Genomic DNA, 27,048 nt, shown 5'->3' with positions numbered 1-27,048 from the left:
AGGAATACAAAAGTATGTAATTAAATATAGGAAAATTAATCAGGATTAAATAAGTTGATAAATTATTACTTTTTGGGTTTTATAATTATGTTATTTATGACACTTCCATTTATATCAGTTTTAATTTGCTTACAGAGAAATGTGTTTCTCTGGGACAATTGCATTCACATGCATTGACACAGTTCGTCCTTAGTCTTGCTCTCCTGCTACCACCCGCGCCATTCTTCTCCTGTCCCTCATTATCTGCTTTCTGCAAATCCTTTTGACTTCTGTTGGCATAACATGTGTATTCCATTCCTTTTTATTGATGATCTCTTTAGACCTTTACGCAGATTATTAACAATTAACAATTTAATAGTGATTTCTCTCATGTTGATTAATATTTAGGTCTCGAGAAGATCAAATGTGAATAATCAACCATTGCATATGTGTATGAAAATCACAATAAAAACCCATTAAAACTTTTTATGGTATTTAAAGGTACTCGATATGCTTCTGGAGAGAAAAAAAAAATCATTAGTATTACCCAGACACCAACCATGTGACCTACAGCAGTGACATTCCTGTAAGACATATTGGTGCGACAGCAGCACAAATGTTATGAGAATAATCAACCACCTTTTTTTTTTTTTTTTTTTTTTTTTTTTTACTGGGTTTAAGGCCAATTGCGGGAAATGGAATCCATATCTGATACTGTTGACATGGCTAAGTACCCAAGGCTAGATAGGTATTGCCTTGGGTGAAAACATCTTACTAAGGGGCATGGCTAAAATACATCTGCTAAAGGGACATGGCTACAAAGTAACCCCTAATGACATACAAATAAAAAAAAAACCTCTAAGGACATATGTACAAATCGGTGCCTTGCTCAACACTCATCAGCCAGGTTTCTTCTTTTAGTTTATGGGAATTAACACAGAGTCTCATAGCTGAACAATGTACAGAGTGAAAGGCTTTGGGATATGCAGTTGTAAATATGGTGTTCAAACCAAACCCCTCCCCTCAAGGCTCAGGGGTCTATAAAGAAGAGGAGGCAGAAAGGTTCTAAGAAGGATTCCAAAGAACGTATGTATGTATGTATGTATGTATGTATGTATGTATGGTCTTTAGCTCATGGTGAAACGATAGAAAGAAAAAAGCCAATTCATGATGCTAGGATTATCTACAGCTTCTCACAACGGACCAAATGAAAGAGAATCATTACTGTGTTGAGATCCAAGTTAAATAGAGAAATCATATAAAAGGATTCGTTCGGAAACAACAGGACTGATACACAAATGACCTCACAGAGATTCTATCAGTACACACATAAACTGCACAGTTCCAAGTGAGACAGTTCAAGCACCAAGAAGGCTAAGAAGACAAACATTTCCACCAAGGAGCTATTTGTGATTGACATGTTCTGGGAAAAGGAAAATCAGTTTTCTCTGGTGGAGTATCACTGGATATATAAGCCACATTCCAAGACCCTGCTAAATTAATCTCTTGTTTATTGTCTAGGCTTGCCATCTTCATTTTGTTGTTGTTATTTTGCTTTTGTGCTTTTTGTTTGTTTGTTTGTTTGTTTCTAAAAGAGAAAGAGGGAAAAATCATGAAGTTGGTTGGGTAGAAAAGTGAGGAGAACCAGACAGAACTTCGGAAACCAGAAAGACTATAATCAAAACATATTATATAAAACATATCTTAAATAAAACTAATCTTAAAAAGACTTAATAATTACAATAGTTATAGCTTTTTAGTATATAGGCACAATCTGCATGGCTTCTCTTGGATTTCACTACACAAACTTCATTAAACATACTTATTTTTTTCAGTATCAAAAAATGAAATCAATGAAAAAAACGAATCAATTGCATTAAAATAAATAATATTCCTAATTTAGAGTTAACAATTTCGAGACAAGTTCTTGTAGAATGGTTCACCTGGGTAATCATTGGATCCAAATAAGCTGCTTACTCCTCTGCCTGACACCATTTCTCGGTCTTAGCATTGGCATCTAACCTGTGCCCCTAGGCTCATCCCTACTCCATCCTCACAGGTGACTCTAAGATGACTCTACCTCACAGCTCCTGGAAGAGGAGAAGGCCTTCCATTTTCTGTGACCTCTGCCATGCACCTCATTTCTCCTCCAGCTTTAGAGATTGAGTCTTTAAATTTTCTACTCCCATTTCATCAACAGGGATATGGTACTGGTTCTTAAACTCTCAAGAAATTTAGTCTAAGTAATATACTTCATCCAACTCCATTTTAATCCTTTTATATGATTTCTCTATTTAACTTGGATCTCAACACAGTAATGTTTCTCTTTCATTTGGTCCATTGTGAGAAACTGTAGATAATCCTAGCATCATGAATTGGCTTTTTTCTTTCTATCGTTTCACCATGAGTTAAAGACCATACATACATACATACATACATACATACACACACACACACACACACACACACACACACACACACACATACACACCTCAAAGCTCTGGCTGCATTGGGAAGTAGGTGTTATTTTTCATCCCACAGAATCATTTTTTGTGTGTGTGTGTGGTGTGTGTGTGTGAGAGAGGGATATCTCTCTCTCTCTCTCTCTCTCTCTCTCTCTCTCTCTCTATATATATATATATATATATATATATATATATATGCATATTTTCAATACTCAATTTTCATTATTTGTGGATTTTTTTATATTATTAGAGATTACCATAAAGGCCTGATGATGTTGCTTCTTTTCGGTGTCAGCACCTATTAGAAGAGGAAAATTTTCTAATTACCCAATATTAGGTGTCCATAATATAATGGCCCTGTCCACTGGGTAAAGGCTAGTCCTGTGCAACTTAATGTCTTTTGTGGAAAGACTGAAAAACTAAAACCCCAGTCATTACCACACGGACAAGGAAATTTCAACTTTGACTACTAAGAATTTAATTTTGTTTTTTTGAGACAGGGTTTCTCTGTGTAGCCGTGATTGTCCTGGAACTCACTCTGTAGACCAGGTTGGCCTCGAACTCGGAAATCAACCTGCCTCTACCTCCCAAGTGCTGGGATTAAAGGCGTGCACCACCACTGCCAAGTGAAGAGATTCATATTTACAGAAGAAATGCTATATTTTATAAGCTTTGGAAGCCTTAAAATAATGTGTTTGTCATTATGGTAAATCTTGAAAATGAAAAAGCATCTTTAAGCAAAAGGATATACCTGTGGTAAAATTGCTTGTGTGGATACATTGCATTTATATGTGTGCATACAGATTTATGTGTATATAGGAGTACATATGTGTGTGTGTAAGAGAGAGAACTTTATTGAGACACATGTGTATATAAAAATAGGGGTACATTATGGTAATTCAGTAGATGTTTACAATGTAAAATATTTAAATTCAGACATTACATATTTCTGCCTGTTCAAAGATTAATCATTTTATGTGTGGGAAATTTTGCATTCATCTAGTCATTTTGAAACATATCATGAATTGCTTTAACAAGTACTCACTCTACTGTGTCAAAAGGACTAGAAGTGTTTACTACATTTTGTTTTAAAACTACCTTTTATTCCTCAGATAAAATTATGAAATCTAAAAATTGGATATAGAGAATACTTAATTCAAAATAGACTGAGTGGAATCTGAATCAGACAGATATAGACACCACAGTGAAACAGTGGACAAACTTGGGGACTCTTATGGAAGAATAGGAGGAAAGATTGAAGACCCTGAAGGGATAGTAACTCCACAGGAAGACAAACAGAGTCAAGTATGCTGGACCCTTGGGGTTCTCAGAGTCTGATCCATCAAAGAACTTACACAGACTGGACCTAGGCGTCCCCACTCACATGTAGCAGATATGCTGCTGCTTGGTGTTCAAGAGTGTCCTGAACAAGTGGAGCAGGGGCTATCCCAAATGCTGTTGTCTGCAATATTGCCCAAATATTATCTTTGAGAATGCTATGAAAAATGGAATACCCTGACTGTGTTGTTAAGACTCATCTTCTTTGGCCAGAGTGCAGAAACTGCAGTGTCTGTGTGTGTCCAAAAGTCCCCTGTCCTGTCCTCTCCATCCTATAAAGAGCTGCATTATGGTAATAGGAGAAAGTCTGGTTGTTGAAGTGAAGCCCCTAAGACCATTTCTTTTTCTGAGTTTGGAATTCTGCTAATGTAGAAGAGTGTTGTCCCCTAAAATGTCCTTAGATAATATGATAGGAAAATCTTTGGTATTAATATTTGGGGATCCTGACATAGAACCCCTAAGACCTTTGTAAAGTACTAAGTGATAAGAATGTCTGCCACTGAGTCCTCTAGGAGTTCTCCGTCAGGAGGAAGCACTGTGTGCCAAAGACGGGGCTTTCCTTCCCCTTCCTTCCTCCCTTCCTCCCTTCCTCCCTTCCTCCCTCCCTTTCTTCCTTCCTCTTTCTTCCTCTCTCCTTCTCTCTCTCCTTTGCTTCCTTCTCCCCTCCCTTTGTCACCCTCTCCTTACCTTTCTTCCTTCTTTCCCTCTATTACTTTTTCAAATTAGTATACACAGAAACAGCGTCACTATGGAATTGCATGCATATTTGTTCTTATTGATGTTTTCTTCCCATTCCTCTCCCCTGTGTCCCCTCTTCTGGTTGCTCATAGTCCCTTCTCTCCCTTCATGTTCCTTGTATTAGCTATGCTCTTTTACCCCAACCGAACTCTCCCTCAAGATATGGTTTTCTCTCATGAACTTCCACATTCAGTTTCCTTACCACCACACCTCACACATATAAAATTAAAAGCTAGGAATGCACATAGGACAGAAAACATTTGGTGTTTGTATCTCAGGGTTGGGAATAATTTGCTTACAAGAGTAATTTCTTCTAGTCCCATCAATTTTCCCACTGCAGGCTTATATTTTTCACACCAACTTTGCTTAGGGTTTTTAAACACTTCAACTTTCCTTCTAACCCATCAACCAAAGGTAAAGTAGAGAGAATGTTAATAAGAAAGGGGGAGTGTGGACCTATTTAGAGTAGTTCCTTGAGGTGATTCCACTCTTTCTAGTCTAGGTACCAGCAATGCAGTCCAGGCCAATTGCAAACACCAAACACTGCTGTGGCACAATCCAACAGAAACAGCAAAGCCCTGCCAAATTGGCACCAGTCATCATAATTGGTCAGAAAAAGCCAGAATACCATTAGAAGTTCAAGTTGGCACCAGTCATCTGAATTGGTCAGAATCATCCAGAATCAGCTGGAATACCATGAGAAGTTCTTTGGTAAATTTCTCTCTCTGAAGTGAAAACCAGTGAAGATTAGCAAAGTGTTGCATGGTATGACAATGTAGGAGCATCCTCAGTGAAGACCAGAGAAGCATTCAGTGTAGCAATGCAAAAGTGCCCTCTCACAGTCTGTGCTGTTTTACTTATATATTCTTTCTAAACGCCATGCACCCTCTCAAGTGTCTGTCTCCAGCAAAACATCATGCATCCACCCCAAGACAGCTTCCAGAAAACATTACAGGACACAACTGAGTCTCTAAAAGAACCAAAAATTCTACTTCATCCCACAAGAATCATTGTTTCATTTTCTATATATCTGAGTGAAACTGTGGAGTTTATTTATCCATTTATAACATGAAAGATGCCTAGGCTGGTTCCTTTACCTATCTATTGTAAACAGAACACCAATAAACAGAGATGTATCAATCGTAAGACTTAAAGTTCTCAGTGTATTTAGGATGGTACAGTTGGGCCATAGGGTAGTTTTATTTTTAGATTTTTTTAAAGAAGCATTTATAATGATTTCCATATGGCCTCACAAATTTTCAATCCCATCAGCAGTACATAGTGTTCCTCCCTACTTACATTCTACTGACTGTTATCTCTTTTTTATTTAAATTTATTTTTCTTATTCACTTTATATCCTGCTTACTGCCCCTCCCAGTTACCCCCTCCTACAATCCTTCTTCTTTCTCCTCTTTCTTCTCAGAGCTGGTGGGTACCCTCTGGGTATCCCCCTACCCTGGTACTTCATGTCTCAGCAATGCTAGGCACTTTCTCTCACATTGAAGCCAGATAAGGCAGTCCAACTAGTGGAACCTATCCCACATACAGGCAACAGCTTTTGGGACAGCCCTTATTCCAGTTGTTTGGGACCCACATGAAGACCAAGCCTCCTGGCCTAGGTCCAGCCCATGCATGTTTTTTGGTTGTTGTTTTAGACTCTGAAAGCAGCAAGGGTCCAGGTTAGTTGACTCTGTTGCTATTCCTATGGAGTTCCTATCCCCTTCATCCCCTTTGGGATCCACAATCCTTCCTTCTATTCTTCCATAAGAATCTGCAGGCTCTAACCACTGTATGGCTGTGGGTGTCTATATCTACCGGATTCAGTTTTTGGTTGAAGCCTCTCAGAGGACAACATGCCCCTGTCTGCAAGCATAACAGAGTATCATTAATAGTATTAGGAAATGGTGCTTGCCCATGGGATAGGTGTCAAGTTGGGCCAGTTATTTCCAATTTTCTCATCTCTGATCCATCCCCCATGCCTGCATTTCTTGTACATAGGATAAATTTTGAGTTGAAAGTTTTTTGGTTGGGTTGGTATCTCTATTGCTCTACTGGGGTTCCTGCCTGGCTACAGCAGGTGGCCTCTTCAGGTTCCATATCCCAATGTTGTGAGTCACAGCTAAGGTCACCTTAATGACTCTTGGGTGCCTCCCTTATCCCAGGTCTCTGCCTTAGCTTGGAGATGCCCCCTACCTCCTCACATCTGTAAGTTGCATATTTCCATTCATTTATTGAACAACTGTTTGTTCTTTTAATGGTAGCCACTCTAAGATGAGATGGAATCTTTAATCAGTTTTAGTTGCCATTTTTCCAATACTCTTGTGTTTCTACTAGTTATAGAATATACACATATATCTATGTATATCCTATTTTTATGTTAATTTTTAAAAGTGCATGCCATGCTGGAAGAAGGTGATGAGAAGGGCAATCCCATAGGAAGACCAACAGTCTTAATAAACCTGGACCCCTGAGATCCCTCAGACACTGAGCCACCAACCAGATAGCATACACTAGCTGAGGCCTCTGACACATATACAACAGAGGACTGCCTGGTCTCGCCCCAATAAGAGAAGATACACCTAACCCTTAATAGACTTGAAGGCCCAGGGAATGGAGAGACCTGGTGGGTTGTGGGGTGTGGGGGTGGATGGGGACATCCTCTTGTAGACAGGGGATGACGAATGGGGTGTGGAACTCTTGGAGGGTAGAAAAGGAGGGGAATAACGACTGAGACTGTATAAAAAGATTAAAGATAAAAAAAAACATGCCATGTACATGTATTGTTAGACTATGTCAAATGGGTATTTTTAATGCATACATCTTTTCATACTTTGCTCAAGATTGCTTTGTGTTCCCAATATCTAATATGCTTAAATGATCAATAAATATCTCGTAGTATAACACATGGTGGCGAGAATAGTGGATTAAAAATCCTCATTAGTTGTAGCTTAAATGTTACTCATTTGTTTCCTTTGTTTCACAGGTATATTCAGAGAAGAACAGAAATGCACATTCCGAGCGATGAACCAGGGCTTCTTCTGTAAGCAGACTGAGCATGCGGTCCTAATTCTCGATAATGTGGATGCAACTTGGACAATCCCCAAATCACACCCACTTGTATCTGTTACTAATGGCTTTGTGGACACATTTAGCATTGTGAAGGACAGTGATTTATGCTCTCCCACAAGCTCTCTGTCTACTTTTTATTCCATCTTGCCCACCAGACAAATGACCAAAGTATGCTTTCCAGAGCAAACTCCTCCATTCCTGCGTTTTCTTCTATTGGGAAACCAAAGAGCCTCCAAGCTCATCTTGGCTGTATTCTACAATGAGATTCAGAGCCCTCACGTTTTCTTAGACAAGAGCTTTATTCCACCTACTCCATTAAAGTCAGCATCTTCATTGTTGGCTGAGCCCTCTGGTGCCAACTATTTCGACATCATGAATAACCTCTTGTATGTTGTCCTGCAAGGAGAGGAGCCTGTTGAAATACATTCAAGCGTTTCCATTCATTTGGCTTTGACTGTGACATTTTCAGTCCTAGAAAAGGGCTGGGAGAGAGCAATGCTTGAAAGCCTAACTTACTTCTTCCAGATTGACCCAAACCAAATCAGACTCACTCTTGAGATGCCTGGCAACAAAGAGACCTTAGAGGCCATTGCAAACAGTGAAGGAAAACGAAAGCGCAATTGCCCATCTGTAACTTGTGGTGGCCCTTCTATCAGATATGGTCAACGTAGACCTCTCATGGCAGAAATGACATCACTTAAGATCACACCAGCAACAACTCTGGAAACTTTCTCAAAGGTGATTGTCATTGAAATTGGTGATCTGCCAAACATAAGGACCAGTGAACCCATTCTGTCCTTACCAAGTAACAGATTACAGAGATTGGTGAACCAGGTTATCACTGCTCAACAGACTGGAGCTCTAGAAAATGTCCTAGGTATGACTGTTGGGGCTCTACTAGTGACTCAGTCCAAGGGAGTCACAGGATATAGGTAAGCACTAATTATTAAAATATCTGGATAAAGTGTGGTTTCTTGAGTCTATGTTGACATCTATTAAAATTTGCTTATTCTTCACAATTAACTGCAAAGGATTCACTAGAATTGAAAAATTTAAAAAGCCAAAGTCATACACCCAATGCAAGGCATATTAAACCAATTCATTTATGGATACTTTAAAAATAGAATTATATCACTTTCCATCCTTTCAGCAGCTCCCAAGAACTTTTCCTCCTACTTCTCCTATTCTGCCCTCTCAAACTGATACATTTTTCCCTCCCCAATTCTTTTTTTTTAATTGGATATTTTCTTCATTTACATTAAAAATGATATCCCAAAAGTCCCCTATACCGTCCCCTCTGCTCTGCTCACCTACCCACTCACTCCCACTTCTTGGCCCTGGTTTTCCCCTGTACTGGGGCAAATAAAGTTTGCTAGATCAAGGGGCCTCTCTTTCCAATGATGGCGAACTAGGCCATCTTCTGCTACATGTGCAGCTAGAGACATGAGTTCTGGGGGTACTGATTAGTTCATATTGTTGTTCCACCTATAGGGTTGCAGACCCCTTCAGCTCTTGGGTACTTTCTCTAGCTCCTACATTGGGGGCCCTGTGTTCCATCCTATAGATGACTATGAGCATCCACTTCTGTATTTGCTAGGCACTGGCAAAGCCTCACAGGAGACAGCTATATCAGGGTCCTTTCAGCAAAATCTTGCTGGCATATGCAATAGTGTCTGCATTTGCTGGCTGATTATGGGATGGACCCCTGGATGGGGCAATCTCTGGATGGTCCATCCTTTTGTCTTATCTCTAAACTTTGTCTCTGCAACTCTTTCCATGGATATTTTATTCCCTATTCTAGGGAGGAATGAAGTATCCACAAGTTGGTCTTCCTTCTTGGTTTTCTTGTTTTGGAAGTTGTATCTTGGGTATTCTAGGTTTCTGGGCTAATATCTACTTATCAGTGAGTGCATATCAAGTGAAATCTTTTGTGATTGGGTTACCTTACTCAGTATGATATCCTCCAGATACATCCATTTGTCCAAGAATTTCATAAATTCATTGTTTTTAATAGCTGAGTAGTACTCCATTGTATAAATGTTCTACTTTTTCTGTATCCATTCCTCTGTTGAGGGGCATCTGGGTTCTTTCCAGCTTTTGGCTATTATAAATAGGGCTGCTATGAACGTAGTAGAACATGTGTCCTTATTACCAGTTGGAACATTTTCTGGGTATATGCTCAGGAGAGGTATTGCTGGATCTAGCGGTAGTACTATGTCCAGTTTTCTGAGGAACTACCAGACTGATTTCCATAGTGGTTTTATAAGCTTGAAATTCCATCAGCAATGGAGGAGTGTTCCTCTTTCTCCACATCCTCGCTAGCATCTGCTATCACCTGAATTTTTGATCCTAGCCATTCTGACTGGAATGAGGTGGAATATCAGGGTTGTTTTGATTTGCATTTCCCTCATGATTAAGGATGTTGAACATTTTTTCAAGTGCTTCTCAGTCCTTCAGTATTCCCCAGTTGAGAATTCTTTGTTTAATTTTGTACCCCCCTTTTTTTAAATTGGGTTATTTGAATTTCTGGAGTCCAGCTTCTTGAGCTCTTTGGATATGTTGGATATTAATCCCCTATCAGATTTAGGATTGGTAAAAATTCTTTCCCAATCTGTTGGTGGCCTTTTAAACTGATACATTTTTTCTTTGATTTTTTTATTGTTTTACACACACATTCACACACGCACACACATTTGTGTCCATAAATGTATAAATGCAATATGCTGAGTCTACTTATATGCTGAATCTAATTTTTATTATTGGTATGTGTATGGTTTCAGGGTTTGACCACATATATTTTTATATTTGGTAACCAATAAGAAGGCCTATTCCTGGGAGAGGGCAATTAATTTTTTATATAGAATTACTATCCATATGGAAGTTTAGTTAATATTTTTGGTTACATTTTGCATTTTAACACTGAGAACACATAAGTATTCCTTTTGTTGATAGATGCCAAAATGATAGCATAATTATCCTTAGTTGTTTCTAATATAGAACTGAGTATTTTTCTTTTTGCTAAGCACACAATTTTAATGAAATAGTGATAATATTATTTTAAAAACTTGTGTGTTGCTTTATGTATGTATGTGTACCACATGCATATCTGGTGCTTGTAGAATTCAAAATGGGGAACAGATCCTCTGGAGCTAGTGTTTCACATGGTTAAGTCACAAGACAGGTACTGGAAACCAAGTCTGGGTCCTCTGCAAGAGAAACAAGTGCTCTTAACCCCTGAGCTACCTTTCATGCTTTCTAGTGTTATTATTATGTTTTGTATGGTAATATCTGTGTCAGTGGCACTGATGCATTTTGCTTTTGCTTTCTTTTCCTAGTATAATTTCATTTAGGCTTCAATGAATTCTTATAAATTTATAGGTATACTTAGAGATCAAAGCTTTAGCCTGTTGTGTTACTTTGTTCACCATTGCAAAATATTAAACATTGTAGAGAGAGTATCTTATGTATTTTGCATATACATCACAATATGTCAGTTAAAAAGCCTGTGACTTATAGTTTAGGCAGGAAATAGGAGGTAGAACATTTCAGAGGAAGAAAGGGTTATGGGATGGAGCCAGGTATCAGAAGAGTTGCCTGGGAAGATGTGACAAGACAGATGCATGGTACCTGAACATAGGAAACCAACCATTTAGCAGAATGTAGGTTAAAAAAATAGGTTATTTTAGTTATGATTATAGTCAGATATGAGCCTAAATATTGGCCAAGATATTTGTACATGTATTTTGAGTCTAAGTCTTATTTCTGGAAGCATGGAGCTGGGAGGAAGAACCAGCCCAAACTTCTACAGAACATTGCAGTGTGTGTTATTCTATTAGCAAGAGCCGATAATGAGCAGAAGTAATCAAGAGCCATTGGGGAAATCCTGCAGAGTAGACTGGGAACAGTAGGAAATGTAACAGACACTTGTAGTGGAAATCATCTTGTCCTGAAGACAAGAGATACGCCCAGCAAAAACATCACCTCCATCACTGATCATTACATGCCCTCTTCACTTCTGACTCAGATGTGTCTAATATAATGATAAAAAACTAGAAGCATAAATAATATGGCATTGATTTTCTGTTTGAATTTTCTATATCCTCCATTGCTTTGTTTCTCTGCTATATTAAGAGATATTTTTCCAGATGTAAAGCAACAAATCATGTGAAGATAAAGAAAAGGCTGCCTATAAAGCATACTGGACAAAAATCTCTACCAAGTGAGAAACAGCATTCTCCCCACAGAATTGACAAACATTTAGCAAGATTGCCTATGCCCCTGAACATTGCACTGTACGCTTAACAGCCTTGGAGGCATACACAGGCCCCAAGGCCAGCTCCATGTCTTTCAGCTCTCACCAGTATCAGCTAGGACCTCCGCTGAACTCCTTGGAGAGCCATCAGCAAACTAATGAATTGACCTTGATGCAGCAGAGATGAGTCTAAGGATGAAGCCTTTTAGGGGAGCACTAATGAAGTCTCCAGAAGGTCGCTTTTGTTATATAGGGGTTACAGAATGAGGCCATGTTGGAAACTTATATTTCCAGAAAACCACTACTTATTTTCATGAAGCTAGCATTGTGGAAAGTGGGGAGAAATGAAACTGCTACCTGGTTTTTAGATATATAGTCAATGTGTCTGTTTATGCTTTCTTCTCCCTCCAGGAATTCAGGATTCAAGTTTCTTCTGCCCACTTAGATCACTTGCATGAGCTTGTTCTCCAGTTTTTCCAACTTCTGTTGACACATCCAATCAGTTAGCTATTCCTCTGTCTTCTACGTTCTTGTATTTACTTGCTCTATTTTTTTTTTACCAAGTTTTATGCTTCATGTGGTTTTAGTAGAGTTTTCAGTGGGAAGAGATGAACTCACATTCTATATGTCTCTCTTCAAGCTAGAGGACCACCAACAGGATGCGATTTACTTTGTATTCAGGAATCTTGACACAATAGTTATTAATGCCTGCTTTCCTTTCACTAGAAGCTTGCCCTTCATTCAGCTTTGTATGTCTTTTATCTCTTCCTCATTTCTCTCTTCTGTCTCCTGCTTCATTCATCTTCCTACTAGAATAAGAATTTACAGACTCCTATGTACCTGTGTCTCTGGAGGCCAGAAACTTGAGTTTGATATATTCTTAAATTGCTGACTACTTTATATCTTGATCCAGGGTATATGTATTCTAGTACACACACACACAAAGACACATACACAGACACACACACAAACATACCCCCATGCAAATATGCACAGACATGTAAAAATATTCTAGCTATCTCCCTTACAGAAGCTTGGCTGTTAAAACCCAAGATGTCTATAGATGGCAGCATTTCTGGGTCCTCCCATGATGCACCTCTATAAGCTGCTGACACTGTGAATGATGTACTTTTATGGTTTTGCTGCATTCTGTGGTGCATTTTGACCATAAGATATGAAGAATATGCAGAATTATAGTTGGCTCAGTCAAACACATAAGTCTCAGAAAGAGCAGAATTTTTCCTACCATGGGAAGAAAACCAGACAGGGAAAGCAGACAGCAATTCAAGGTGTGAGAAGAACTTGCTTCCTCATGATTAAGGGCAGTAAAGAGCCCATAGAAATGATGTAAGGGAACTGTGGAGATGACTTAGTGAAGTGAGTAAAGTAATTGCTCTGTAGGCATGAAGACCAGAGTTCAGTACCATAACACCCATGGAAATGCTAGGCTGCCATGGTGCCTGCCTATAATCACAGTGCTCATGAGACAGAGGCATGAGATCCTCAGAGCAAGCTGGCTATCTAGACTAGTCAACATAGCTAAATGAGTTCAAGTGAGACACCCTGCATGAATAAATGAAATAGTGTGCCATCTAGGAAGAAATTTAATTCAGTCTCTCAGCTCCATTTGCACATGTACATAGGAATTGGTAAGTACATGTGCATTCATACAACTAGAAACACACATTAGCGAATACACACAGGAATAAAAAGAATACAGGAAGGAAGGAAGAAAGGAAGGAAAGAATGAAAGAAAGAAAGAAAGAAAGAAAGAAAGAAAGAAAGAAAGAAAGAAAGGGAAGGAGGGAGGGAGGGAGGGAGGGAGGGAGGAAGGAAGGAAGGAAGGAAGGAAGGAAGGAAGGAAGGAAGGAAGGAAGGAAGGGAATTATAGATAAATAGTATGAGTGCAAAATGGGGATTGCATGGTAGCCTAGGAGTTCTTGAGAAAACCCTTCAATCTGAGTGGGTTTATAATTAGACTCACTCAGAATACATCTTATTCTGCCTTAGATTCCTGACCTCCCTGGAGAAAATACGTGTGCACACACATGTGTGTTCATTCCTAACATAGTACCTTCTGAAAACATTTTATTTTTAAATGTATGTCTGTTTCTTTGTGTAGTATGTACATGTGAGTGTGGATTCTTACAGTCCTAAAAAGAGCATCAGATTCCCTGGAGCAGAACTCATAGGCAGTTCTGAGTGGCTCTACAAGGGTGTGGGGAACTGAGTTGCCTCTGCCAGCATGGTATATATTCTTTAAATGCTGAGCTGTCTCTTCAACCCCCACTTTAGGACCTTATAAATTCATGTATTTATGTCAACTTAACACAAGCTAGAATCATGAAAGAACATTTAAGTATAGTACAAATTCATAAATTGGTTAAGTTGGATGAATAGCATACTGCTGTATATCTCCTATGTACTCCTTTTTAGGAAAATGAGATGTTGTTCCTTTAGCAAACTTTCTATGCAACTAATATTTGGGTTTTATTTTGTAGTATTTTAAAAAGTCTTCAAAATGTCCTACCACTATAAATCAATTGGTAGAGTGCATACTTATTGTGCCTTAATCCTTGGGTATGATGTCCATTGCCATGTAACTGTGTGATAGCACACACTTACAACACCAGCACTTGTGTGGAGGAGGCTGAAGATCAGAAGTTCATGGTGGTACTTGCATAATAATGCATTTGAGGTTATCCTGGGCTAAAAAGAAAATAAATAAATAATTTCAGTGAAAGTTGAATACCTAGCCTTATCAAATGGGAAATATCAGAGCATTCACAGCTCATTCACAATTCACAGTCCCTTTTATTGATGATTCTTCTGGGTCATCAGAAGAATTGTCATTTATTTCAGACCCCTATGTCTCCAATAATGGCTTTAGGCTTTGCTTATACCAAGTTCTCTGAGACAAATGCCTCTTTGATTGTTGTTCTGAAGATTATATTTTTCCTTTGCTTTTACTTATGAACAAGTTGTTATCTATAATGTTACTATTACTGACATCTGTAAACCTATCAGATCTTTGTCCTCAGGCACATTAGTTTCCAGTTCCAAAAATTAGTCCAAACTACTTTGAAAACACAGTAAAACATATATGAACATATAGTGGGTATTTGATAAATAAGAAACCTCATGAAAACTCATATTTCAACAAATTTTTATTCTCAAACATTATTGGAATACCTATCATGTCCAACATATTATACAAATTTAAACATTACTGTATATATGCATGCATATTAAGATATTTTATTATATCAGTACTCTAAAAATATAGATTTTCAAGTATGGATAATTAAACTATTTTCTCAATTACTTAATAAAAATATGTTACATTATACTTCACATACATGTACATATAAAAATACTACATGGATTTAGAATTTAATAGGGTACATGTGTATACATGTGCATGTGTGTGTGTATAGTGCATGTGAGTATGTATGTGTACATGTGTGTGTAATCCTGGAGGAAGTAGGGGAGAATGGGAAGAGTTAGAGGGGAGAAAGAAGTGGAAATGATATAAATGCAGTGTATTTATGTAAGAAATTTTCAAACTTTAAGCAAAAAGTTGATATAGCAAAAAAAGGAATTAATTAACCAATTCAACATGAACAAGCCCAGTAGTGTTATTTTTCTAATATCATAAGTATGCTTTCATCTGTATCATGTTTACTCAGTGGTCACAGTTTCAGATTCATTTTGTATTCCCGAGAGAACCTAATCAGATTTTATTCATAACCAGGCATCATTCAGCATCTTTCATAGACAGTGACTTGTTATCACAAGCTTTCCTAGCTCTATGAACACAATACCTAGTTGATTCACAGTGCAAATCAACCATCATAATAGCTATTTAGCTTTTTGAGTCTGATAGCCAGGTGTAACTGTCTGCAGGAGGCCTGAAAAGAGATGATCTGCTGAAGGCAAAAAGATGGTTTAAATCAATAAGACCAAGCAGCCAGTATTGGTTCAAAGATCTGGAGTCTGACCCTGAGTAGTTTATTTTAGACATATTTAAGCATAGCACCATTTGGTGAAAAGTTATTATGATGATTAAGTCATTCTCACATGTACATATGTGAGAATGAGGTATACATAACAAAGGGACAAAGAAAGCTAAATACAGATAGGATACAGCTACATCAACACTCTTTGTTAAGTCCAGAAAGAAAGGTTCTATAGATGGACTAACAAAACAAATTATGATAAGGGTCTGCAGGAGAATTCAGTACTGGAAAAGTCTCTCGCCACACAGATAGAGCATACGTCAGTCACAGGACTAGTAAACACATCTGTCCCCAGCCTTCTGGGTGAAAAGCAAGTACAAAATCCCTTCCATTGAGGGAACAACTGTGTGTCCTTAACACTTCAGGTTCCCCTTAAGCTTAGACGTGAGCACAGAGACCTACATGCCCCAGTCCTTATTATTTTGTATTAATCTCTTCTATTAGAAAGGTCCTGAGTGGTTTCTACCAAGACTTTTGCTGCTACAGTACCTCCACATAAATAGAAAACTTTGAATACTTGTATAGATCTTAATATCTATTTTCCATTTTTTAGACAACTTTAATCCATAATTTTATTCAGGCTAGATTTTTTCATAAAATAATATCTTAAGTAACTTACTAATTACAGTACTTTAGGTTTGTTTCCTGAATGTTTGCATCTCATTGAAACCTTCATAAGATGTACCATGTTTATACTTGGCATACTGCTTTTTGAAATGGATACTTTCAGGCCACTACAAGAGTTTAGCCATAAATGGATGAGCTCAGAAGTAAGCCTGCTGTGGACAGTGCACTCAAACATTGATGGCCTATGTGCAAAGAAAGGACAGGACAGGTACTGAGATGGCGAAGTGTTACAGGGAGATAAAGTAGAGACTTGTAATGTGTTAGGCTTGAAATGACAGAACCATAGTACCAGTAGGAAAATATCAGATCATAAGACATTTCTTACCAACTGGGGAGGGCAGTTGCTAAGGGAGCCAGCCTGGGTTTAATAGGGATCACGAGAATCGCTAAATGTGAATAAAATGGTTGTATCAATTCAGAAGGATAGCTAGGAAAGTCATTCTTGTCTTCCAGAGGTACGGAAGAGTCTTCCGCAGGGCCAGAGTCACCGTGTTTTATTTATCTTTGCATATCTCACGTTGCCTCAAGCAATTTTTGTACAAACTAGGAGGTCTAACATTGATTGTCAAATGGAATTGACTGGAAAACTTTTTCTTCCAGGGCACAGAAATTCCCCATTCCCCTTTTACAAGTCCTCTCTATGATACATATAGACTCTATCATTTGTCTAATATGTTGGAAAAAGAGAGACCATAGGTGCTCAGGATACCTTGGACATTAAATCAAAACAGGAAGATTACTTTTGTTTTTTTGGTTTGTTTAGTTGATTGCTTTTTATTTTGTTTGGCTTAGTGGAAAACTAGTAAACAATCCAGGGGAAGGGCACAATGAAGAGGAAGTGCCAGAAATCCCCCATACCACCCTAGTCATCCCAGAAGATCTTGTTGAAAAACAGGGTTCACCACTAGGATTTATTTATTTCCATTTGCTATGTTTATGCAAGTCTTATCTTGTCCTTTCTTTGCACTGTGGCCAAGTTTAGGAGATATGCATTTTGTGGCACTAGATTTAGAAGCCCGTGCTGGACAGAATACTGGTGGTCTCTGAGCTGGAAAGTTTTTGCAGTGTCATGATCTTCCTTCTTCAGCTTGCACTTAGGCATTGCAGGGAGAAATATATTACACATACTTGACTGGGTATTGCAAGCTGTTAAATAGTGTTTGAAACTGGAGGAGATGGAGGGAACTTTCCTCCCCCATTTTTTAAAGTTTGGCTGTAGGTCCTTCTGCCTGCAGGCTACAGTCACATTAGCAGTTGGAAATTGGATAACGACAGCACAATGACAAATCCAGGTTGCTTGCAATAAGTTGCTAATCCCTTTGCTTTAATATTGGAGCAGCGTGTAATGATGTTTGGACATCACTCTAGTTTACTGACGACCCCACTGGGGCCAGCAATAGAACCTTACAACTGTCTAACAAGGTGTCAGGTGACTCCCGTCGTCACAGCAACGGACACTGGAATCTAATCTTCCCTCCATCCCTTCTAGCACCCAATAACGTCTAGATTATATAAGTGGCCCATCATTGCTTGGTAACCTGAATCAATTAACGTTAATTCGCACAATGCTATGATGTATTGTGATCACTTTCATTTCAGGGAAGGGGGAGAAATTGCTATAAGTCACCTAAAATGAGGTTGTCTGTGGTACTGAGGTATTAATTGGGTGTCCATATTAAATGCAAAAGGAGCCCCATCGTGAAAGGAAAGTGGATGAGTGACTCTCTTGGCTGCTATTGACCTATCAGAAGAAGACAGTGCCCTTTTCCTTTGCTTTTATCTATTACAGTTTTCCCTATTGCGTGTCAAGTTGATGTATTATAAAAAATTCATTTGGTGACCTTTCACCCCCTTAGCAGATTAAACAATTTCACTTCAATGGCATCATTAACAGGACCCAGCATTTAATGATGATTTCTCTAAAAGGCCACGGAGATTCGATTTTAAGCTAACAGATTTATTGCACTATTATAACATATCGTAAAAAACTGTACCACCTACGGTCAGGTTTTAGGACAGAAACTGCTTAGGAGTTTATGTGGAGCTTAAAGTGGTATTACCTTGGCATATGCTGCAGTCGCCAGTCTCTGACCTCCAGTGAGATGCTGTTTACATTTAATAACAGATGTTTGCTCACAATAAACTTTAAAGTGTGTCAGGAATAGGCCTTTCTGTAAGTGGTCAGTCTACTGCTTCCCAAACTAGTGTCTCCAGATACCAATGAACTTATGTCAGAGTCTTTAATGGGTTTTTCAGTTTTCTTAACACAAGCTGCTTACCCATATCCATGTCCCATCAGAAGACATTTGGGGATGAGTGTAGGAGAGGAATCCAGATAATCTGCAGCATCCCAACCTGGGGTGGGGGAAATACTGGCACAGATTTTAAAAAACAACTCTAGTGTGCTCTGTTCCTTTTTTAACAAAGAAAGGAACCTTAGATACTCCGGCTAAGCAAACTAATATATGCTTGGGTACAGAACGTTCAGGGAGAGGTTTCAGCAGCCAGCACCTTAGCTTGGTGGATAAACCAAGTTCCTACGACCATATGCTCCCACTCTGCCTGTACCTTTCTGTGCTTCATCCAGCACAAGGAAATTGTTCCCCATATAGAAACTTCATTTTATTAAAAAAAACAACACACTGTAATCATCCCTCCATTATTTCCTCTTTCAGAAATAACATCTACCTTTACCTGTCATAAGCTGCCTCTGATAAATAACATTTTATCCTTTCTTACTCCTGCAAGTGGACAGTAGAAGCAGAAAATAGAATATGTGACTTACAAATATTTAATTGATGCTATAGTAAAAAATATAATGAAAACCTTATTAGATGAGACAGGGCTAACTACTCTGAAAGTAGCTTATCAAATAATACTAAATGTTGGTGTAGAATGTATAGTATATGTTATCTATAGATCTTCATTTACTTGTGACACATGTGTTGCATGCCTATGATATGTAATGCATAAGGGGATGTGTGAGTTTTTAATGCTCTCCTAAGTTACATCTTTCAGCACACCAAAGCACCTGAGTCAAAGTTGTTTCAGGGTCTCAAAAGCTGTATAGTTATTTTATGCTAAGTCTCACCAGCAATTAGCATGCATGTTTGAACGAGAGCGGCAGTATAGCTCACGGGATCAGTGGCAAAAAATAGTTACAGTTTAAAAGACCTCTGCTACATCCTTCTTTCTGAACCTCAAACTCCTCAAATATAATAAAAGTATCCAGCTCACAGTGTGATTCTAAAGATATAACGGCTTTATACAGGAAAGGCAGGCTAATAGCACATAGTAGCCAGACTCTGTGACTATCTACTACTTCCTTGATTTGCACCATCTGAATCTAAAAACTACAATTAATGTACAGTTAAGGGACCTACTTAATGCAAGTATGTTTGGAAAGTGTGAATACAAAATGGCACCATGCTGGAGTTGGAGTAATCTCTTCTGAGGTTTGTTTAGTGGCATCTAGGCATTTTGGACTAAGCCATTTCTGAAAAGTATTTGTGCCCTAGACATTGGGATAAGGTACAAATCAGAATTTCCCAGAAGAGTTGGCTCAACACGTTATGGCTGAGAATATTCTTGCCATGTAAACATCTTAGTTCATCATATTGTTCACTGAAGTCGGTTGGAGCCTAACTTAATATATGCTGGTGGAAATTATAATTTCACTTTCCTGTGCTTAATGCACATTTTTAAGCATAGCTAATCCATAGTATCTAAGACACATAATTTATGAGCATATATAGAATAATCCACTACAGTATATTTATGGTTTATAGAAATACAGGCAACTCAAGTATTCTCACAAATTCAACTGTTCTATGAGAAACAGCTACTGCAATGATCTCTGTAATCCTGTGGATATCTTGACCTCATTTATTTTTTTCTAGAAATGCAAGTAGTTTAATAACTGGGAACCTGATATACACCCGGCCCTCAAAGCTTTCCATCCTGGTGCAGCCTTCTGATGGAGAAGTGGGAATAGAATTGCCAGTTCAGCCACGGCTTGTCTTCCTGGATGAGAAGGTAGCTCCTCAGATCTGACAAGTTCTCCACAGAATATGCTTTCTTTCTAAACATCCCCATCTACATTTACAGAGCGACTGCCACATGAATGTAGAAGATCTCACTCACTACATTGGTCATTCTTGCATATTATAACATATCTTCTTGCATTTCCTATGAAGGTTTGAGATTTAGCAAAGGCAAACAGAAACCTCTGATGCTTTTCCTCCCCGTGTTGGTTCTGTTCTTAAAGCAGATTCATGTCTTGGATAAAATCTCGCATTCAGACACCATGGCTTTGGTTCTGCTTCTTGCTTTTCCCTTTGAGGGCATGGAAACCTGAACCCAGAGAGGTGGCTCTGTGAGGCAAGTGCTGTACCATAGAGCTGTTTGTAAGCCTGCTTTTTTCCATTCCCTTTCTTTCTTACTAGCTTCCTTAGGATAGCTGTGATGCCCTTCTTTTGTGACTCCATTCTACTTTCTCCTCTTGTACATCCTGCTTTAAGTCTCCATAAAATAACTTTTCTCCTTTCAATAAGTCAAATTTGATGCTTATATGAGAAGAAATGCATTCATTCATTTCCTCTCTTCCATGGAGTACATGTGTGATTTATAACATATATGTGTGAATACATCATTTTTTTTAAGAAACTTCAAAAAATGGTATTCTTAATCCAGCCTTTTCTCTTTCCTCACTTATTTCCAGAATGAGAGAGTAGAGTCTTTGGGTCTCCCCTCAGAACCTTGGATTATTTCAGTTTCTCTAGAAGGGGCATCTGAATCAGTGCTTAAAGGTAGGTGCCAGTGACTTTTAAGTATTTATTATGACCTTGTGCACAAAGGTTCATATTGTCTTACTCGTTTCATTATAACAAAACATCTGAAGTTGGCAATTTTACAAAGAAATGGGAGTTTGTTTCATATTTTTAGAGTTTTAAGGGCTAGTGGGTTTTTATTTTTTCTGACATAATGCCATAAATACTACAGGGTGTTACATGCAAAGGAGAGGGAATATGTGTGCAAGTAGGTGTGGATGTTTGTGTGTGTGTATGTGTATGTGTATGTGTGTGTGTGTGTGTGTGTGTGTGTGTGTGTGTGCATGTGCACACGTGCATGCACACATGCATGTGCAAATGTGTGCTTATATGTGGTATATGTGTGTTTGTGGTGTATGTAGAGTATGTGTGTATGTGTGTGTGTTCATGTACAGTGTGTATGTCTGTGCGTATTAATGTGTCCCCTTTAAAAATCCATTAGTATTCAATCATGGACGTTCCACCTGATGGCCTTACAAATCCAAATTGCATGTTCTTTCTCAAATTCTACTGAATATATGATTCATATAATTTTCCATGTGAAATCTTTTGCTTTTTAGAAAACTTGACAGAATGTGCACCAGGATCTCAAAATTTCCTCTCATAAGCACATATTCAAGGAATATTAAATTTCAACACACTAATACATAGGTGGCATCCTCCAGCTTTATCCAAACAATTGGGACCCTATTAAGAATTAATTGCAAATATGGACATACTCAACAAATTCTCAGAGTTCTTTTCATTTTGTCTCCTGTCTTGATGGTCATTAAAAGAAAAAGCTAGCAATAAATATTTACAGTCTTAGTTTTGGGCTAAGTCTCAAGTCCTAGTTCCTCTGTACTCTACTCAGTGGTCCTCTGACACACAGTTTTTGGTAGAGGGTCATAAATTTGTCCAGGAATTCATTTGCCTTGCACTTGTATCTTCTATTATGGAAACAGAAAAATGTACTCTCAGTGCTAAGAAGAATAAATAGATTAATTGTGTAAATATGTGACCTAGAGAGAACTGTTACAGTTAAGTTTTGCTTATGTTATTTTCATGCCCTCCCTCACTGTCTTCTTCAATCCTGCCAGCAAATGAAGCACCATCTCATTTCTCTGGGGCTTGTGAATATGAAAAAGCATATATTAGTAATTTAATTTGAAGAGTTTTTAGTGCTGGGGAAAAGAGAATTGGGATTATGTATTCTGTAGAAAATCCCCTTAATTTACATTTGTTCATAAACCAAGGAAAAATAAACATATATGGCATGGTTTTACATAAAATGTAGTTATTATACTTTAATTCAGATCATCTGACATGCCAAACAAACACTTTTTTGAAATTTAACTAACTCACTGTGATATAAAGTTGCCTAGATATAAAGATGTAGTCGGTGACACACTGGGATCTCAGAGTCCCTAAGTGTTAGCTTGGATGTCAATACTTATTTTTGAATGGAGGACTACAAAATGTATACCCTGCTATTTTAGAGTAGTTCTATCATTGTAATTTTATATTTAAAATCTAAAGTATGTTCTACAGACATTATTTTAAGGAGAATAAGTTATATATACAGACAAGGAAAAAGAAGCCTATTAACTAAGAGAAACAAGGAAAGAAGGTGAAATCAGAGACTGGGGGTTGGAGGCAGACATCAGTGGATTCTAGAATTGGAGGAGGGGAGCCTGGAATACTTCTTCTGGGAGATGCACATACATTGGGAGATCTTTAAGCAGGCCAGTGTGCTGAAAACTGCTATTTGTGTTGGATAACCTTTCTGGAGTATAGTTGGTGAGACACAACAATTGACACTCCATCATCTGGACAGTAGAGGAGATGTAAGAATGTTGACTCAGATTGGCTTTTAGAAGTAGAGTCAAGAGATTTATTTCAAATGAAAGAAAAAGATAGTGAAGGATGCCTTTGAGGTTTGACCCTAATACTGTGACAGGAGTTTAGTGTTACTGAGATGTGGAACATTAGAGTGAAAACAAATAAAAAGTGAGTGTCTGAATATTAAGAGACAGAATGGTGAGGCAAGGGGAAAGAGAGACTTTTTTATGAGTGGTTTACATTTAAAGCAAAGGAGAAAGAGATTTTTGGGTCCCAATTGTTATTCCTTTTGTGACAAAGAGAGTCAATGATGAATACAAGCTGACAGCTGTGTTCTGCTCCAGATAGCTCTTTGCTCAAGATAACTTTCTCTTGCAGAGCAAAGTTCAGTATTTTATTTTGCATAACCTACTTCTTTGAGAATTACACACCAATTTAGCCATTACCCCAGTTTTCCTTTTGATTATCCCACAAGTCATAATTTTATGATTTAGTCCCTTGACTCTACATAGAAGCACATTGCCAAAGCTGTGGAATTTTGCTGCTTGCTGGGGCTGGAATATGGCCCATTGTTCTATTAATATTATCACCACCTTTCTGTTTTCCAACACCTTTATTGCCTAAGCTTTTCTGTCCTGGAACTTGCTCTGTTGACAGACAGACCTTGAACTCAGAGATCTGCATGGCCCTGCTCTGGAATGCTGAGCTTAAAGATGTGTATCACCACACCTAGACCTAAGTTTTTCATGGCCACTCTTCCTCAAGATCCAGATCAAAAGCTTGTGTCTTCCATCCTCGAGATCTGGATCACAGTGTTCCCTCCATTTCTCAATTGTAGTTCATTCCAGATTAAAAATCCAAACTATCCCTGTTCAACTGCAAAACACAAACAATAAGGTTAGCTGTGTGGGATCTTGCCCTGAGACCTCCACTCGCTTAAATCTCTTTATCTCCTTCCTTAGTATCTTTCTGACAAAGATGGCTCATTCATGCAGCTACCACTGTTATTTCAGGTTTTGTAAAGTTCCTTATACAATTCGTATTGCATCCTTATATTTTGAATAGTTGAGAAATCCTATAATGAACACTTCTCACACTAATTTTTGTATTCTTGAGCTCATGTTTTCAGAGTTTTTTCCTACAGCCTTAAGGGCTGTCCATAGTCACCATTTTTCTGAAGGAATACTAGACATTCTCACTTCCTGGAATCATGCTGTTTCTAATAATCATGGATTCATTAACTTTGGCAGGGAGAACATTCCTCAAAGGAAGAACTTAAGGAAAATACATACATTATTATAGAAACAAGCCTTATGTCTACAGCAAACATCAGCACTCCAAAGGACCCACACCTGGCTCTACTCCAGGGTTTGGAACCATGTCAAACCATCCTTTCCTTAGCCATGCTGGAACTGACAGACTGACATCTATGTTAGATAACCTCTCTGGAGTAAAATGGGTGAAACACAATGATAGACCATGTGTGAACAGGACAGTAGGGGAAATGTAAAAAGTGTTGACTCAGATTGCCTTTTAGAAGTAGAGTAAAGAAATTTATTTCAAATAAAAGAAACAGATGCCTTTGAAATCTGACCCTAATACAGTGACAGAAGTTTGGTGTCACTTACTGAGATGGGGAATATCATAGTGGAAACACAAAAAAGTAAGTGACCAAATTAAGGGAGAGAATGAGGAGGCAGGAAGAAAGAGAGACTTTTGTATGAGTGGTTTGAATTTTAAAGCAAAGGAGAAAGAGATTTTGGGTCAGTTGTTATGTTTTTTTTTTTTTTTTTTTTTGTGACAAAGGGGCTTTACTTGTTTCTTTCTTAAATTCATTCTGGAATGTCAATCAAGACATTCAGGATGGGTCTTCCTGCCTCAGTTAAGCTTCTCTGGAAATATTCTGATAGAAACAGGCAGAGCTAAATCTACTCGGTGAGTCTAAATCTAGTGAAGACTAACCATTATACTAATGTTTCATAGTTTAATGGTTCAAAAGAAAATATTCATAAAACAATACTTTCCGAATTTTTACACCTACAACCAAAAACCTTTATTTCAGACAGACCCTCTCAAAAAAAGCCTAAGATATTTGAATTGATAAATTTATATCTGTTGAATTTGTATCCCTGAATCACTTTTTATCAAGACCCAATAATCAGCCAAATCTTCAAACTAAGAGTGTGTATTGTCACTTTTGCATCAGAAATACTTCCCCAAAATTATCTTAGTTGTTGCTGAAAAATAATGGGTAGAGTTTCCATACATACCATTACCATGACAACTCTCGGAAAAGAGTTTACTGAAACTAGCTTAAAGTTTCAGAGGTTCAGTCCATTATCATGTTGGGAAGCATGTCAGCATGCAAGCAGTCATAGTGTTAGAGGAACCAAGACTTCTACATCTTGATCTGAAGGTACGAGAAGGATACTAAGTTCTTTGTACTCTGGCCATAGTGTGAACATTTATGATCTCAAAGTCACCCCCCCACCACCACCACAGTAACATACGTCTGGTAACATGGCCATACCTCCTCCAATAAGGCTATACCTCCTAATAGTTCAGCTCTCTATGGCCAAGGATTCAAACACATGAATCTGTGGAAGTCAATGCCTATTTAAACTACCACACTGGTATTCAACTCATTTGATCTTGTTTAGGCCTCTATGAATTCATGAATATAATTACATAGTCATATCTAGAAAAAATTACAATATTCCTCTTTATCTTCCAGGAATTACCTTCTTTTGTCCTCTGTTTCCATGATAATCTCTTAGCTTTAGAGGGAGTTTAATATAGATGTCTCCATTAGAGATGAGCATTTACAAGCACTTTGTAATTTGCCCAGAATGAGTCTACAGTCAGTCCTATTGACTCTAAAAGGGAGGTTTCTCTGAGTGAAGATGAAAACAGTACAAATTATGAGTATAATTATAAATATTTAGAAGTCTGTTGGTAACAATAACATTTAGCAGCATAATAAAAGATTTCTCTCATAATGCATATGACCTTCACGACCATGGACTTTTGACCAGGTTTGTGCCAGGAATAAATTACTTCACATGCAATAGGCCTCAAAGCCAATCAGAAAGTGCTTGGTTGTCTTCTTTACATTTAAGCCACAATTGCAACAGTCTCTACATCTTGCCAGATAGGTGATTATTGTAGCAAGGGTCTAAATCCATGAATGTCTATTTCTGAGCAGCAGAGATCTGACTATAACTGAATGATGAGACCATATGACCAAAAATATTGTATAGATTGGTTAGATGACATAGAGAAATCAATCTTATATCAATCATGAAAAACTCCTTCCTTGATGGCTAACTTTCATTAGTGCCAGAAGGCTGTACATTATACATTGTCTAGGTGAGAGTGTGGACTAGAGAAACTAACAGCTTCTGGAACAGGCTGAAGCCACAGAGCTTCTGAGGCAGACCCTGTTTCGGGCTCCAGACATCCGGGCACCTTCCCTGCCAGAGGAGAGGTGTCCCCCCTGCCCAGAAGGGCTTTGCTGGAACACCCAGGAGAGCCATCTTGGTTCCCAGATCCCGCCAAGACTAGTCTGCATAGGTAAGAGTGTGGACTAGAGAAGCTAACAGCTTCTGGGAGAGGTGGAAGTCACACAGCTTCTGTGGCAGACCCCATTTCGGGCTCCAGACACCCGGACACCTTCCCTGCCAGAGGAGAGATGTCTGCCCCACCTGGGAAGGCTTTGCTGGAACACCTGGGGAAACCATCTTGGTTCCCAGATCCCTCTAAGACTAGCCTGTGCAGGTGAGAGTGTGGACTACAGAAGCAAACAGCTTCTGGGATAGGCCCTGTTTTGAGCCTTCATCTTCTGCCAGGAAGTAGGTCCGAACACCAGATATCTGTGCACCTTCCCTGCAAGAAGAGAGCTTGCCTGCATA

The 27,048-nt window shown here is 38.4% G+C and overlaps 1 protein-coding gene across 3 annotated transcripts in view; it reads left to right on the top strand.

The window, feature by feature from the left end:
• Positions 1-27,048, top strand: part of Pkhd1 (PKHD1 ciliary IPT domain containing fibrocystin/polyductin) — a 499,157-nt gene that overhangs the window by 436,378 nt on the left and 35,731 nt on the right. For all 3 annotated transcript variants that reach the window (XM_029477027.1, XM_029477026.1, XM_021159032.2), the window contains 3 exons: positions 7,504-8,521; positions 20,387-20,522; positions 21,208-21,295. In XM_029477027.1, the coding sequence (XP_029332887.1) occupies positions 7,504-8,521; positions 20,387-20,522; positions 21,208-21,295 (1,242 nt within the window). The remainder of the gene's footprint in view (positions 1-7,503; positions 8,522-20,386; positions 20,523-21,207; positions 21,296-27,048) is intronic.

The sequence above is a fragment of the Mus caroli genome, chromosome 1 (genome assembly GCF_900094665.2).
Source record: "Mus caroli chromosome 1, CAROLI_EIJ_v1.1, whole genome shotgun sequence".
Classification (NCBI taxonomy): Eukaryota; Metazoa; Chordata; class Mammalia; order Rodentia; family Muridae; genus Mus; species Mus caroli.
Note: the sequence above shows the minus strand (reverse complement) of the source record. Positions and strands in the feature narration are given on the sequence as shown.